The 15,182-nt window shown below is 34.8% G+C and overlaps 1 protein-coding gene across 1 annotated transcript in view; it reads left to right on the top strand.

Annotated features, from left to right (window-relative positions):
• Positions 1 to 15,182, top strand: part of LOC118169716 (titin-like) — a 241,538-nt gene that overhangs the window by 3,844 nt on the left and 222,512 nt on the right. Inside the window, exons 3-19 of the mRNA XM_035331227.1 lie at positions 1,628 to 1,831; positions 2,492 to 2,779; positions 3,521 to 3,609; positions 3,701 to 3,945; positions 5,228 to 5,516; positions 5,738 to 5,890; positions 6,369 to 6,488; positions 7,473 to 7,610; positions 8,401 to 8,538; positions 9,010 to 9,147; positions 10,869 to 11,144; positions 11,257 to 11,382; positions 12,498 to 12,779; positions 13,018 to 13,083; positions 13,591 to 13,849; positions 14,164 to 14,224; positions 14,337 to 14,549. Of these exons, the coding sequence (XP_035187118.1) occupies positions 1,628 to 1,831; positions 2,492 to 2,779; positions 3,521 to 3,609; positions 3,701 to 3,945; positions 5,228 to 5,516; positions 5,738 to 5,890; positions 6,369 to 6,488; positions 7,473 to 7,610; positions 8,401 to 8,538; positions 9,010 to 9,147; positions 10,869 to 11,144; positions 11,257 to 11,382; positions 12,498 to 12,779; positions 13,018 to 13,083; positions 13,591 to 13,849; positions 14,164 to 14,224; positions 14,337 to 14,549 (3,085 nt within the window). The remainder of the gene's footprint in view (positions 1 to 1,627; positions 1,832 to 2,491; positions 2,780 to 3,520; positions 3,610 to 3,700; positions 3,946 to 5,227; positions 5,517 to 5,737; positions 5,891 to 6,368; positions 6,489 to 7,472; positions 7,611 to 8,400; positions 8,539 to 9,009; positions 9,148 to 10,868; positions 11,145 to 11,256; positions 11,383 to 12,497; positions 12,780 to 13,017; positions 13,084 to 13,590; positions 13,850 to 14,163; positions 14,225 to 14,336; positions 14,550 to 15,182) is intronic.

Raw genomic sequence — 15,182 nt, 5'->3', positions numbered from 1 at the left:
GACAGTGGTTTAGTTTTTCTAATGCATAAAAAGTGACTGTTTTCTTTCTTGAACTAATTACATTAATAATGGGTTACACAGCTTTTCTTTCTTGAACTAATTACATTAATAATGGGTTACACAGCTTTATTTCTGTTGCATAAGTCTGACCTTCCCATCAGTCATGAATTATTATGAACTTGAAATTCAAACTTTTGGTTTATCTCTGATGACTCATATAAAGGGCAATGTTAAGTATTAATACAGAGCCGCCATTTGAATGTGGAAAGCCCGGTTAATCTAGGAATACCATGAAGAGTTTAGCAACTGCCTGAGATGCAGTTTTGTGGTCTGTAAGGTGAAACTGTACTGTATTGTATCAGACTGTGCCATATTGCAGAGGATTGATACCTGATAAAAATACCCAGTCTTTCTCTGTGCACTAAGAAAGCACAGCACACTCAAACCCCATGATTCAGAAGCAGTAAATGCTGGAGCAGCTGGTGCATAATCACAGGGGTAGCTCTACTGGGTGAGCAGCGGCGGAGGGGAAATGAGACAGCATGTCGCTGTCAAGAAGGTCTGCAGTGCAGCAGGTGCTATAACTGTGCTCATCCTCATGTCTTCACAGTACCAGTCAAGAAGTTCTGTTTGTTTGTTTTGTTTTGTTTTTGCTTTTTAAAGAACTAATGAGTACTCTGCTTGTCTTTCTTTGAACCAATATTTTGTTGTATTACCCGATGTAAGCAATCTTTACATTCCACGTATTGTTGAAAGCAGCACATATATATATATAGGTTACAGGTTGGCAATTCCCATCACTTACATCATTGTCAAGACAATTTAATAGAATTCAACTTCTTAAACAATAAAGCTGAGACACTTCATGCTCATATTCTTCTTTTTTAGCAATAAATCTCAATAAACTTAAGTCATAGTGTAATATGGTATGTATAAAAGTAAATCCCTTCTCCATATAAACAGGCAAAAATAGCAATAATCTGAAGTTGATTGTATCTTTTAGTACCCAGGCTTTGTGGCATGGAATTCAGGTTCAGAGTTTCAAAATGGCGTCTAACTTTGGATCCCTTGAACATGACACTTTGAGAAATCAAAATAGCCTCATTTTAAAAAATAGATATATATTTTCCTTGTTTAATTTACCACACAAACCCCTGTGTTCACTAATCATGATGCCACATAAAGAAAATTAGAGATGTTGGCAATATTTAAAGAAATTCACTACCTTAATTTCTAATCTCCTCTAATATTAACTACATTTTCTCATTCAGTTTGTGTGTGTTTATATTTTACATGTGTGTAAAAATGTTTTTCAGCTACAAGTAAAACTTTCCTAACCATCTAGTGTGACTATAGTCCTTCCTCAACAGGATCACCAGAAACTGCAGTCCATTCTTTATTCAAGCAATTTGCTGAATGCAGTTGCCAGTGCCCTTATCCTAATGTTCTACATATTTTAAAGTCTTTCCTAAAAAAGAATTTCCTTTACTATTGTGTCACTGGAGGTATAATCATAAATCTGTGCCTATGCCATTGCTGTAACTGTGCATGATCAAGTATTTTGGTAGTTTTGGACATACAGTATTTCATAGAATCTCAGTCTCATTTTCTCTTCCTTTTTCTCTAGGTTTCCCAGTTCCTGAGGTGAGCTGGTATCGGGATGGCCAGGTTCTCTCTTCTGCAACTCTGCCTGGTGTGCAGATCTCGTTTAGTGATGGCCGCGCTAAACTGGTGATCCCCACCGTGACAGAAGCAAACAGTGGAAGATATACCATACAAGCCACCAATGGATCTGGGCAAGCCACTAGTACTGCTGAGCTACTTGTAACAGGTATCAGGCAGCTAAAAAAAGATGTTTCTCTCTGCTAATAATATGAGATAGGGAGCAATAGCAGAAGTGTCACGGATGATGAAAAAATGTTGGATGATCAGAAAATAAAAAAATATATATTTTTTTTTCCTCAAGCAGCCTAGACTTCAGTATATATCCTCACCAATAATTTATAATAGCATCCTTCACACTTTAACTGTACAATCTTCATTTTGTAAACTCTTAATCAGAATTACAAACATCTGTCCTATCCCTGTATACTACTACTCATCTGATCTGTCATATTGGCTACATTCAAACCAGTCATAGAAGACAAAAAAAATTCTGCAGAATGGAGCCCTCAATGATATTTGTAAGAGTAACTCACTTATAGAGTCAGACACCCTCTGTGGTTATAATCAATGTAATTCTAATTCTAGAAACATTTCTAATCATGGACATAATCAGAAATAACAGAAATGTTAAACATATGGAAAAAAGTTAAGGGTGTTTGTGCTTTGGCAAATCAACTTCTAATGTTTTGAATATCTGAGGTCTCTGTCAGTAGCACATGAAGGAGAAATAGACCTTGTGTGCTTATAGTAAAGAAAATACCTAGCCCTTATAATTCTTTTAAACTTAAGTTATTATTTTTTACTTATTTCTTCAATAAAACTGCAGCTGCAACAGCACCACCAAACTTCTCACAACGACTACAGAGCATGACTGCAAGGCAGGGAAGTCAAGTCCGTCTTGACGTGAGAGTGACTGGAATCCCTACACCTGTGGTGAAGTTTTATCGGGATGGAGTAGAAATTCAAAGCTCCCCCGATTTTCAAATTTTACAAGAAGGAGACCTTTACAGCCTAATAATTGCAGAAGCATATCCTGAAGACTCCGGTACCTATTCAGTAAATGCCACAAATAACGTGGGACGTGCTACTTCAACAGCTGAATTGCTGATTCAAGGTAATGAAGCTGAAATTACAAGCCATAAAAATAAGAGCATTTGTTGTTATAATGGTACAATATGCACCACTACATCAAAGTTAATTTATAACTTCTTTCTCAAGAGTTACTAATTTCTTATAAAAATCATTATCTGGTGAAATTTGCCAAAGATGGTTGTCTGAGAATTTAAAATGACCTTTTATCCAACGTAGGTCTTCTTTAATCTGTGGGATACAGTAGAGAGAATCAAGTGTGGAATAGTTTCTGTTGTTCTCACTTTGTTCAGCATATTTATCAAGATTATATTTTTAATCTGGTTTTGGTAAAATAGATATATTACCCTACATAACTGTACATGGTCTTGTAAGTAAGCTGGGTAAAAATGACAAATGTTCTTAGAGGAGAATTATAACGCTGAATCATTCTACCCAGAGAAGCCTCATTCGGATTTCATCTTTGTTAGATTTCCAGATTGCCTGTGTAGTCATTTAGGGTCCAGGACTTATTCTGAAGAATCTGCAATAAATGTGTCTTTATGTATGTATGTTCTAATGACATAGTAATGCAGAAAGACAAATATTTTGACTCTTTTCACAATTATCATTCTCTGGATATTGCAGGAAAAACAGATGACTGCTTTATTCTTTCTCCATTGTTTATATACATTTTTATATAAGTTAAATTGACCATTCGTTTATTTCTGCAAATATTTATTGTTGCCATATGCAATTCTCCTGACTATATTTTCTCTTCCAAAAGGTGAGGAAGAAGCCGTTCCTGCTAAAAAGACAAAGACAATTGTTTCGACTGCTCAGATTTCACAAACAAGACAAGCCAGAATTGAAAAGGTATACTTTTCAAAAACAAAGGAGGTAAAGCTTAAACGTGAATGATTATGTCTACAGTATCTCAGACTTTTTTTTATTGGTTTCGTTGCAGAAGATTGAAACCCACTTTGATGCCAGATCACTTACAAGTGTTGAAATGGTCATAGAAGGTGCAACAGCCCAACAGCTCCCACACAAAGCACCTCCACGAATGCCTCCCAGACCTACATCAAAATCACCAACCCCACCAATAATTGCTGCAAAAGCTCAAATGGCACGACAGCAATCACCATCACCTGTAAGACAATCACCATCACCTGTAAGACATGTCAGAGCACCAACACCCTCACCAGTAAGGTAAACCTCATTAATCTTTCAAATAATATTTTGAATCACTTTCACCTACAGCAGAAATGCAGATTGAGAGAAATGAAAATGCACTGGCTTAATATCGACTATGAGTTTATTCTGACTGTGAGCTGTAAAATGCTGTATTTGACACTTCTAAAAAAGAAGTATGTACCTCACTTCTGTAAATTTTCAATCCCATATGGAAGAAGAAATTTATTTAGAGAATAAATCTTTTTTGACTATTTTACATACAACTGAAGTAGCACACAAAGCTCCAGGCTCATGATGAAAGAGAAAAACAGTTGGGCAGTTTCCCCTTGATGATTATTTTATACAAACAAAGAAAAGAGCAATGACACTTTGATGAATGGCAAACAGAATGGAATAATATATTTAAAATGTTCTATGTACGTGCTCGTAATGACTGCAGAAATCACGTTTGGAATGTAGGCAGGGTGAATGTGGTAATGGAAAATGGAATCTAGTTCTGCTGTGTAAAGGGTCTTGAGGAGGAAGATGAGTGATTTGAAGAGCAGGACCTGTGGTCTGGGAGACCCTGGTAGGTCTATGCTTAGGGATAGGTAAAGAGATAATTGTTTCGGAAGTCCTGTAGTCCCAGCATCCCAAAGCAATATCTCCAAGCTCAGCAGAACCCCATCTAAATTGCCAATACTAGATGTGCTGATGAATTTTGCCCCAGTTAGAATAACTTGCAAGTACAGACAAAACTGAATTGATGCTAACTAGCAATAACTTAAGACGTTAGGTGAAAGAATAACTCAATACTGCCATCTAGAGTGCATGTGGAACTAGAAGTCCCGTTCTGCTATGCTAGTCAAACCACTCCTAGAGCAACATTACATTAGAAAATAAATCTAAAAGTTAATGTGATGCTGCTGCCCCCTACTGCTGTAATGGTGCAACATTTATGAACGTTATCTGGGAAATGAGGCATAATACCTCCAAGAAAATGTAAGTTAGAAAGCCTGTGAAAACATTTTAAAAAGGCCTTTTATATCATTCCTATTAGGAGAATGAAGACAGAGGAAATATAGACTAATTATTTATATATCTTTTTATATTTACATACATGTGCTTGTGTGAAATGCACTTCAACATTTGCCCTTATTTCAACGTGGAAATCTAAGCTACTGAAACAATGTGTTACAGTGATGAGTAGGAAAAAATACACATTAGGTATAATTTTAAAAATAGATGTATGTAATTTTCAAGTGTAACACCTCAAAAGCTTAATTTATTACACTATATTAATACTATATCTCACTAGGTCTGTTTCTCCTGCTGGAAGAATCTCCACCTCTCCTATTAGACCAGTGAAATCTCCATCGCCAATCCGTAAAACACAGGTAGTGACAACAGCTGCGGCTGAAGTCCTTCCTCCTTGGAAGCAGGAAGGATACAGTGCAACCACTGAAGCACAGGTGAAGGAAACCAGAGTATCTACAAGTGCTACCCAAATAAGAACAGAAGAAAGATGGGAGGGGAGATATGGGGTCCAAGAACAAGTTACCTTTAGTGGTGCCACCGCTGGTGAGGTTGCAGCTGGTGCTAAAGAGGTAAAGTCTATTTTTGGAAAGAACATTGTTTTTGCTCTGTGTGTGGACTCACTACTGCTGAATCTGAGAGGCTCTGTATGAAGACTTGGGTGTAACTGCTGTTGAGAGAGTCCTGCTGCAAATCTTTGTTTGCCTGCAATGTTCTGTCTGTGTACTTGTTTTGTGCTTCTTTTGAGTGTATGCAAAACATGAAGAAATGTCTTTTGATGTGACTAATTTAGGTGAGAAAGGACAGTGAAAAAACAGCAGCTGTTGCTACAGTTGTTGCTGCTGTGGATCAAGCCATGGTGAGAGAGCCAGCTCCAAGTGTTGTAGAACAAACTGCTAAAAGGACAGCAATGACTGCAGTACATGTTCAGCCTGTTCAGGAGCAGGTAGAAGTAGAGCACAGACATTCTGTGATTTCCCCTTTATCCCTTCATCCAACATGCAAACAAAGCATGATTCAATGTGATGAATTAACAAGTCATTACCACAAAAGCATGCATACTCATATAGAGCATCTGGACTGTAAAGGAATGCTCATGGATCACTTACTCCATCACTTCCCTTCATAGCAGGATTGAACTAATTATTCTTAAACTTTTTCTAAGTTTAAGAATGCCTTCTATGAAAGTGATCCTGTATTTTCCCCTGTCAGTTATTTTCTAACATTTTTTCATACTCTGATGAAGTCTTTCCTCTAATGTCTTATTTATACTTTTCCCCACTAGAAATAAAATAATTCTCCCTTAGTATTTTTCCTTCACTTGCATTCCTATCTTATTTTTCCTTCTCTTCTTTTCATGATAAATTTGTTAAAATTAATTTTAAGGCTTTGGTTTTTTGTTTGTCTGTTACTACAAAAATTAGATGAGAAAGGAGGCAACGGTAGTACTTACCAGTGATAGAGCTACAAAACAAACAGTAATATCAAGATCTAGAGAAGGAATTGTTACTTCACAAGAACAAAGGCACATCTCTCATGAACAGGTGAATACAGATGTTACCCACAATTTTCATACCCTATCTTATTTGAAAAAAATCAAATATGAAGAAGACAAGCCTATGAACAATGAAAATGACATCCAGTGAAATTATTTTTCTCCTTTGATATTTTTTCATTCTTCTAGTTTACATTGCTATCATAATCCTGCCCTTCCTTGGTGACGTCTTTCCTTTTTTTCCTTTTTAAAATTTAATTTCTACAGTTAATATTAAGAATGTGATATATAATTTCCTGAAAATTTAACTTAGAAAAAAAAACAACTATTGTTTATGTTAAATTTTCATATGTTTCTGTTTCTAAGCTTGTAGCCTGCTTTGTTTGTTGGCAGCACAGTGGGTCAAAATAAGGAGGAAAAACTCATTCTGCATTGAAATCAGTTTTGACAATATTAGCAACTGATTTGGGATGCAAATTATTTTAGCATGTGTTTTATAAGATAAATTGATTTAATGGAATATCAGCTTTTGCAGAGAAATGTTACATTTTCATTCCGAAATGCTGAAATGTGAGGAAGAAACTGTAACCCATGAGTACTGAGAGACAAAAACCCACATGGGCAGAAAATTACATGCTTGTGTTCAGGTTACATCTGGACTTCTTTGCAAAATGAAACTTACCTAAAGCTTGCTTTAAATATCCTACACTTTTTCAAAGTGATTATGATGCAGAACAGTTTTTCTCTGATCCAATTTCTTTTATTACTGCTTTCAGTAGAAAAACAAGCAATTTTTTCAATGTTCTATGATTTTTATGTTAAATGCATATACATTTTATAAAAAGGTTGTTTATGTTGTTAGCATTATTTCCAGGCTAGATGATTTTTAAAAACAGATTTGGACATTTTTCCTCGCTTTATTTTGTGTTTATTTTTTATTATTTTGTATCCTCTTTTTCCAAATTTACAGAAAATCACATACCTTGTATTTTGAACAATAAATAATTTTAAATTCCATATTTTAAACATCCAGGTAAGAAAAGAACCAGAGAAAACTCCAGTGCCCACAGTAATAATTGCCACAGACAGAGCCAAAGAACAAGAAAAAATATCAAGAGCTAGAGAAGAAGTATCTTCCAGACATGAGCAAGTGCACATTGCTCACGAGAAGGTGAGTAAAGATGTTATAGATTTTTATACTCTAAAAAGTTTATAATACGTCATTCCTCATCAGATGTCCTCTGCTTTTTTATGAAGAGGAGATTACAAAGTGAAAACTTTATAAAACAATCTATCCAGATATAGGTCCAGCATAGCCGCTCCAGATCTACTGAATTCATATCAGCTCTGTCTACAGAGGAAGAATGTAGCTCTACGTCCTGTGAGGATTATAGCTTTTATTGCCAATTTCATCTGATGATTAATGACCTTTGCTTTTTGTCTGAAGGCAGATTTATGAAGATAATTGTAAAGGTTAATTATCATGATAGGATAATCCTTATTTACATGTGCAGATGGATTTAATGAAATTCATATTTGTGTGAGGACTGAATGCACCTGCTAAATCATATTCTGGAACTATTGTTCATTGAAGTAACCAATAAAATAGTTCCATCTACTGATGGAAATAAATTAAGTCAATAATACTCATTTTTATTCAAGCTTTTTCTACAAAACATAGCAATAATATAGTATGATTGACTAAGAAGTGGGAAGATTCTTCTGTAATTCACACACAGATTAATGCAATATATTAATGGTTTTGAATGGACTTGGTTCAGCTAGCATGTAAGATAGGCTACAACTTGGACTGTACAAAGGAATTATTCCATTTCAGCAGTCATTTTTTTTTTTTTTTAATTGATATACATTCTGAAATCTTGTCCCAATTTCATGAAAAACTGTAATTCTGATGACAGACATTATTGATTACTATTATTTTTCTTTACCATAAAAACTAGATAAGAAAGGAAGATGTGAAACCTTCTGTACCTAAGGTAGTAATTACCACTGATAAACCTAAACCACCGGTCATAATATCGAAAAGTAAAGAAGGAATTGCTACCAAACAAGAACAAGTGAGCATAACTCATGAAAAGGTGAATAGCACTGTAACAATCTTATTTGTTTTGTTATCCTCTAGTCTTTGCAAATAGTTTCTTTCCCTGAACAAATACTAACTATACGTTTTCAGCTCATTTTTTTCTAAGATTTATTCCACTTACAAACCCCTGGGACTGTTGTTAATTAGATTATATTATTCCGCCTCTCTTCCTCTCCTAAATATCTTCATTAATATGATGCCCGTAATTATTTTTGATTGACTTGTGGAATGGACTGACTGACTCCTAAATTTTAACTTTTTTTTTTTTTTTAAATCATGACTTTTATTTAAATAGGTGTCAGTGAGTAACAATACTTACCAGTATACATTTAATACAGAGCTGTCTGCAGTGCACAAGGTTGTAACCCCTTAATTCACCTTCCCTGTTCCCATTCCAAAAATGCTTTTCCATTGTTCACGTATCTTTCAAGATAACTGAAACTTTTATTTCTACTGTAAAAATTAGATTAAAAAGGAAGCTAAGAAAACTACTGTAGTTCCGAAAATAATTGCCACTGATAAAACCAGTGCACCAGTCACAGTGTCCAGAACTAGAGAAGAAATTACAGCCAAGAAAGAACAAATTCATCTAGCTTATGATCAGGTGAATACAGCTGTTGCAGATGTGAAATGTGCTGTTACAACTTGTCTTATCTGCAAAACTCACCTTTTAAGACCTACTTGAGTGCAATAGAATGTATTCAAATTAATTCTTGATAATATGCCTGTTAGGTGGGTTGATGTCAAGTAATAGAGTCAGTGTGATTAGTTAAATTTCTAGTGATACCAAGATTGATGCCTCACCCTGTTAGGAAATGCCACTTTTAAGACTACATTCAGATATCTCTGTGAAAGCTTACTCCCTACCAATGACTTTCAACTAGTGTTTATTTGTCCAAGTTTCTGACTCAGCAATCTTTTTTTTTTCTACAAGCAGATTCCTTGCAATTTTATGGTTGTCAGATGAAACAACTTATCTATATTAAAGCTGGGATTGTATTGTTCTTTGTACAATGAAAACTTTAACATCAATTCAGTTCTGTCCAGTATATTATTTCTGACAATCAGACACTTGTTGACACTGCTTTGTTCCAGTAGGATTACCATAGTAGAAAAGCTTTTCTACTGTAGTATAGCTAGGAACTCTTATCTATGGCAGAACACTACAGCTGCAAATAGCATTTACTTTAAGTCTATCTACTTTGTTAGAAAAGTATGGTACATTCATGCAGTACTGTTACAAAATATAATTTAAAGATCATGGCATTTGAAAATGACTAAAAGGAATCAGAATGTAAAAAGATCACAGCTAATTGGTAGAAGATGTGAATTGAGGACCAAATTCAAGCTGGTATACAACAATTTTGAAGTTGACAGCAAACTGAACTGAGGTCCCTGTTACCTAAACACTAATAAAATAATTAAACAACATGTTTGTAAACAATCATATTTTGGCCTTGCTTAAGTCAATTTATTTTAATGCAGTAATAATTTTGAAATCAACATTAAATTATAAATTAGTTGTGGACTTTTTTTTGTCATCTGAAAGGCATATGTTTCATAAGCTGTGTTGCTACAGAGGACATCCAGATCAGTTACAGCTATAATAATATACAGTTGGACTAATCATCCTAATATCTACTGTTCAATGACTGGACAGAAGTTTGGACCCTGATAACATTGAAGCTGACGTTATTCATCAGTTATTAGAAAAAAAAAAAAAAAAAGTCCTGATAAAAGTACATTATTTCCAATTTCTCAGAAAGCATAGATTTCATTCTTTAGTAAAGTAATTTGAAATAGATTAGCATCTGAAATTACAGGTGTCCTTGCAGTAGATATTTCTATGGATATATTTCTTTGTAAATACATTTGCATCAGATGCCAGACATTTCACACATTTTTAGTAGCATCTAACAGTTATATGGAGTTGATGAGCATACTGACTTTAAAACTGTGTATACAACATAGCTGTTGTACTCACAGACAAGTAGTCATAAATGTGACTATAAAGTATTAAAAATGCACTTGCATAGAAATATTGGTACACATAAAGTATTCAAGCATAGTTATGTTCTGAATTTGTGTAGACAGAGCTTGGAAAAAATATGTATATTTGATTCTACTGACTCTGAAGTGTATGGGTGAACATATTTGATGTTTTTTATTACTTTTGCATATCTATGTATGGAATGCTCTATCTCTTTGTCTTGAATATACTTTACTGAGCAGTATGTGCCCAGTATAATATAAGTATTTGCCAAATATGCTAGCTGTTAGTATAATGATGAGTATCTGTATAAATTCTGTCCATGTTATTTGTAGATTGAAGCTGGAAAAAGGGCTGAAGCTGTAGCTACAGTTGTTGCAGCTGTTGATCAGGCACGTGTTAGATCACCCTGGGAACCAGAGCAAGCAGATGAAGCTTATGTCAAGCAGAAAGGTTTGGAATATGGCTATAAAGAGTATGCTGTAAGAGAACATGTTTCTGAGGCACCAGCAGAACATCATGTTGTCACTAAAGAAATTAAAACTGTCTATGTTCCTCCTGAGAAACATATTTCAACTGCTGAAAAGAAGGAAGTTCATGTATCAACAGAGGTTAGATTCTGTTTATGTTGCATTCTTTTCCAAAAACTATGTCCTGATTAAATCTGTTTCAGTTTGGAGAACAGCATCACATTCTCAACAACCTTTTCATTGCTTCATGTAGATTAAAAGAGACACAGAAACCAAGATAGAGAAAACAATTCATATAGAACACCCGCGACCCCGCACAGCAAGTCCTCACTTCACAGTCTCCAAAATTGCTGTTCCGAAACCAGATCATACATATGAGGTAAGAAGTGAAAACAGTGTATGTAAGGAGAACAGCATGCTCATTTATAATAACCACTAGCCACCTATTTTGCTCTTCCTCCAAGTCCAGTATGGTGCCTTCTCCAGAAGAAGAAGGGTTGCATGTTCTCAACAGTTGTTTTTGTCATCTTCTTTGACTAATAAAGAGTAATGCTGTAAACAAACACACAAACTGCTAAAATGTGATCTGTAACTATTACTGGTTTAAACAAGATTATAACATATTTAAGGATTCTGCTTCAATATTTTGCCATGCAGTGAAATCAGAAACACTTTTCATACAGAAATACTTTTCATACAATTTACATTTTTTAAAGAGCAGAAATATCCCTTTTCAAGCTTACTATTTACATCACTTCACTAGCACATTGATAATAGTGTTTTCTCCTTTACAGATTACCATGTACTAAGCTATTTTCTAAAAAAAATCCAGACTGCATTATGACACTAACTGTTTTTAGTGTTGTGTTTTCCATTCCTCTGACTCCTTCACATAATATTAAAAGTTCACAATTCACGATTATTTCTCTCATTCAAGCAAACCTTTTCTCCTCATCTTGACTTAAAGAATGAGCTGTTTTTTTCTCAAGCGTAATTAAACACTATAAACTTAATAAATACTTCTCTATAGATTTATGCATGTTTTCCAAACTGATTACACCTGCAATAGCATTTTGAAATCTCTTCAGGTATTTTAATGCATGACATTTATATAATTAGAGGTATAGTTTGATGTAGAATCTATCAAACTGATAAAATGAAAAGCTAAGGCCTGAAGTGAATAAATCTAGAGGACTTTTTACAAGTTTCACTTAAGAGTTTCTTGACTGTTCAAAGATCAAATTCTAAAGTAAAAACTGAGAAAATATTTGAATATTAGCCAAATAGTAACAGTAATGCAGGGATTTTAAATCTCCATTACTCTACTACTGCAATCCAAACCTACAAATCATTTTTATAGATATAGCTTTTGCAGCATCGACAAAGTAACAAGGGGATCAACTGTTGCATATACAACCTGCTGAAGAAATACTCTATGCCTTCTCTGAAAATAAGAAAACTACGAACTGCAACCCTTTCTCTTCTATTCTGTAGGTTTCAATAGCAGGGTCTGCCATGGCTACTCTGGAAAAAGAGCTATCAGCTACTTCCGCTGCGCAAAAGATCACCAAGCCTGTGAAACCACCTCAGCTAAAGCCACATGAAGTCAGGATAAAAGCAGAGCCAGTTGCCCCTCCACAGTTTCCCTTTGCAGAGGCTACTGAGACCTATAAGAGTCATTATGATGTTGAGACTAAAAAAGAGACGGGTGTAAGCACTAAAGGTGAAGCAGTGCGGGAAGATCACTTGGTGTTGCAGAGAGAAGGTGAAGCAAAGGTACGTCATTAAGCAAATTTCAATCACTCTGACTTTTATCTTTAAAACTGAAGTATAGCTTGTTTGCTATTTCCTCCTTGCAGTTTTCTCACTTTTACAACATTTGACTGACTTTTATTTCTTTGCTGTTTAGCTCAAAATCTTCTAAGGACCTAATATTTACCTGTCTAATTTCTTTTCTTACCTAATTCTGCTGTTTACTTCCTTGGCTTTATTAATTATGTTTTAAATAACCTAGGTGACAGAAACTGCCAGAGTTCCTGTGCCTACAGAAATCCCTGCTACTCCACCCACCTTAGTCTGGGTAAGGAATTTTTATGTAGATTAAGTTACAATATGTTTACAACCATTTTGTATTGTGATTTTTTTTATTAATCTTTGAAAACTTGACTGTGAAAATTTGGCTTTATGTAACATTTTACCCTGTATTAGACTTACTCAGCTGTACACTTAATCTCTTATACATACTATCCTGAATATATGTTATGGGGGTGAGTGTTCACAATGATGTAAGATAGTAGGTTGACCTTTACTGTTCTGAAAAAAAATCTCACCATGATCTGGTATAAACAGCAAGCTATTTTTTCATTTTCTTTTTAATGAAAATAATGTTCAAAGATCCCAAATCCAGTTTCAAATACTTCCTCTCCCCCCCTCCCCCCCCCTTTTTTTTTGACGGATACATTGCTGAACAGAACACTTTTTTTGGAGTAGTAATTAAATTTTCCATTTAAAGAGGTTTTAGTTGTTTAAATACCTGTTTTCTAGTGAAAATGTGTATTGACTGTGATACTTATTTTTTGTTTTACAGGGTCTCAAAAATAAGACTGTGACTGAAGGCGAGTCTGTCACTCTGGAGTGCCATATCTCTGGTCATCCTCCGCCTAATGTGACATGGTACAGGGAAGACTACAAGATTGAGAGCTCAATGGACTTCCAGATTACTTTCAAAGCAGGACTTGCTCGCCTTGTGATTCGTGAAGCCTTTGCGGAAGACAGTGGAAGATTTACCTGCACTGCTACCAACAAGGCTGGGAGTGTCAGCACATCTTGCCACTTACATGTGAAAGGTAAGTATACGTATCACTGTAGAAAGATTATTATTTTATTAACTGCATAATGTAACTTAGATATTTTGTCAGTTGTCAAGTAGAACATGTGCCTTGATTTACACTCCAGGGAAGTTAGGAAACAGAACCTGAAGAATATAATATAAAAAACAAAAGGCTTGACAGACTCTTAATTTGTACTCTCAGTGCAAGTTCCTGGTCCTCTGACCAACTAGCTATTTAGCCTTCTTCTTTCTCTTTGTGTTAGCTAAACTCATTTCTTAAGCATTGTTCTAAAGTATTTTTCCATTCACTGTATCATATTTGCCTTGCAGTTTCAGAAGAAACTGAAGCTCGAGAAACCATTTTTGAGAAGGCTGTTACAGAAGAGAAACGGTAAAGTTACTTCCTAAACAGATTGGTCCTACTGTGGTCATTAGTTTCTTGCACTATATTTATGAGAGCTTCAGACATCAGATCACTTACCTGCACTTTAATCTTGTTTCAGCTATGTGGAGACAAAGGATGTTGTAATGGAAGATGTCTCTGCTGCAGCAGAGGAAGTATCGGGAGAACCCATACCTCCTTTCTTCATAAGAAAACCTGTAGTACACAAATTAATTGAAGGTGGGAGCATTATTTTTGAGTGCCAAGTAGGGGGCAACCCAAAGCCACATGTCTACTGGAAAAAAAGTGGAGTTCCTCTTACGACTGGCTACAGGTATCTTAAAAACAATGCACAAAAACTCTGTAAACATTTTTTTAATAAATGTTTAATTGACAATACCATAATTTTGATTCCTTATTGATGCTGAGCTAAATTAATCTCTTTTCACTAATTTCTGTGAAAATTAAAGGATCTTGATGTGTAACTTGAGGTCTGCTGATTTTAAAAATATTATAAATTCAAAAGATCATAAAATGAAAAATGCTACACATCTTTAAAAAAATCTGGATGAAATTTTGCATTTGTTTTATACTATCTGTGCTATGTTTGCATTCTGTCTATGTAAATGTCTATAGAAAGCAATACACTTTCTAGCAGAAAAAATATGCTTCTATAGTATTGATACATATTGACTCATTTAATGACCCTTATTAGAACAAACTATATACACACTGCATGTAACATTTTACCATGTCTAATAAGTAGATCTCTGATACTTCAATTCTGCTCTTTGTATTTCATTTTTTAGTGATAGCTGAAAGAAAATAGGCCTGTGCTCTAGTTGCAGTATGGTTACTTTTCCTGTGCTTTTCTGCAGATTCATTGAGTTAGAATTGCCTGCAAAAGTTTCTCTTTTTTTTTTTTTTTTCTTCTTTTCTGGGTCTTGTATTAGTTGTACAACTAATC

The sequence above is a fragment of the Oxyura jamaicensis genome, chromosome 7 (assembly GCF_011077185.1).
Source record: "Oxyura jamaicensis isolate SHBP4307 breed ruddy duck chromosome 7, BPBGC_Ojam_1.0, whole genome shotgun sequence".
Classification (NCBI taxonomy): Eukaryota; Metazoa; Chordata; class Aves; order Anseriformes; family Anatidae; genus Oxyura; species Oxyura jamaicensis.
Note: the sequence above shows the minus strand (reverse complement) of the source record. Positions and strands in the feature narration are given on the sequence as shown.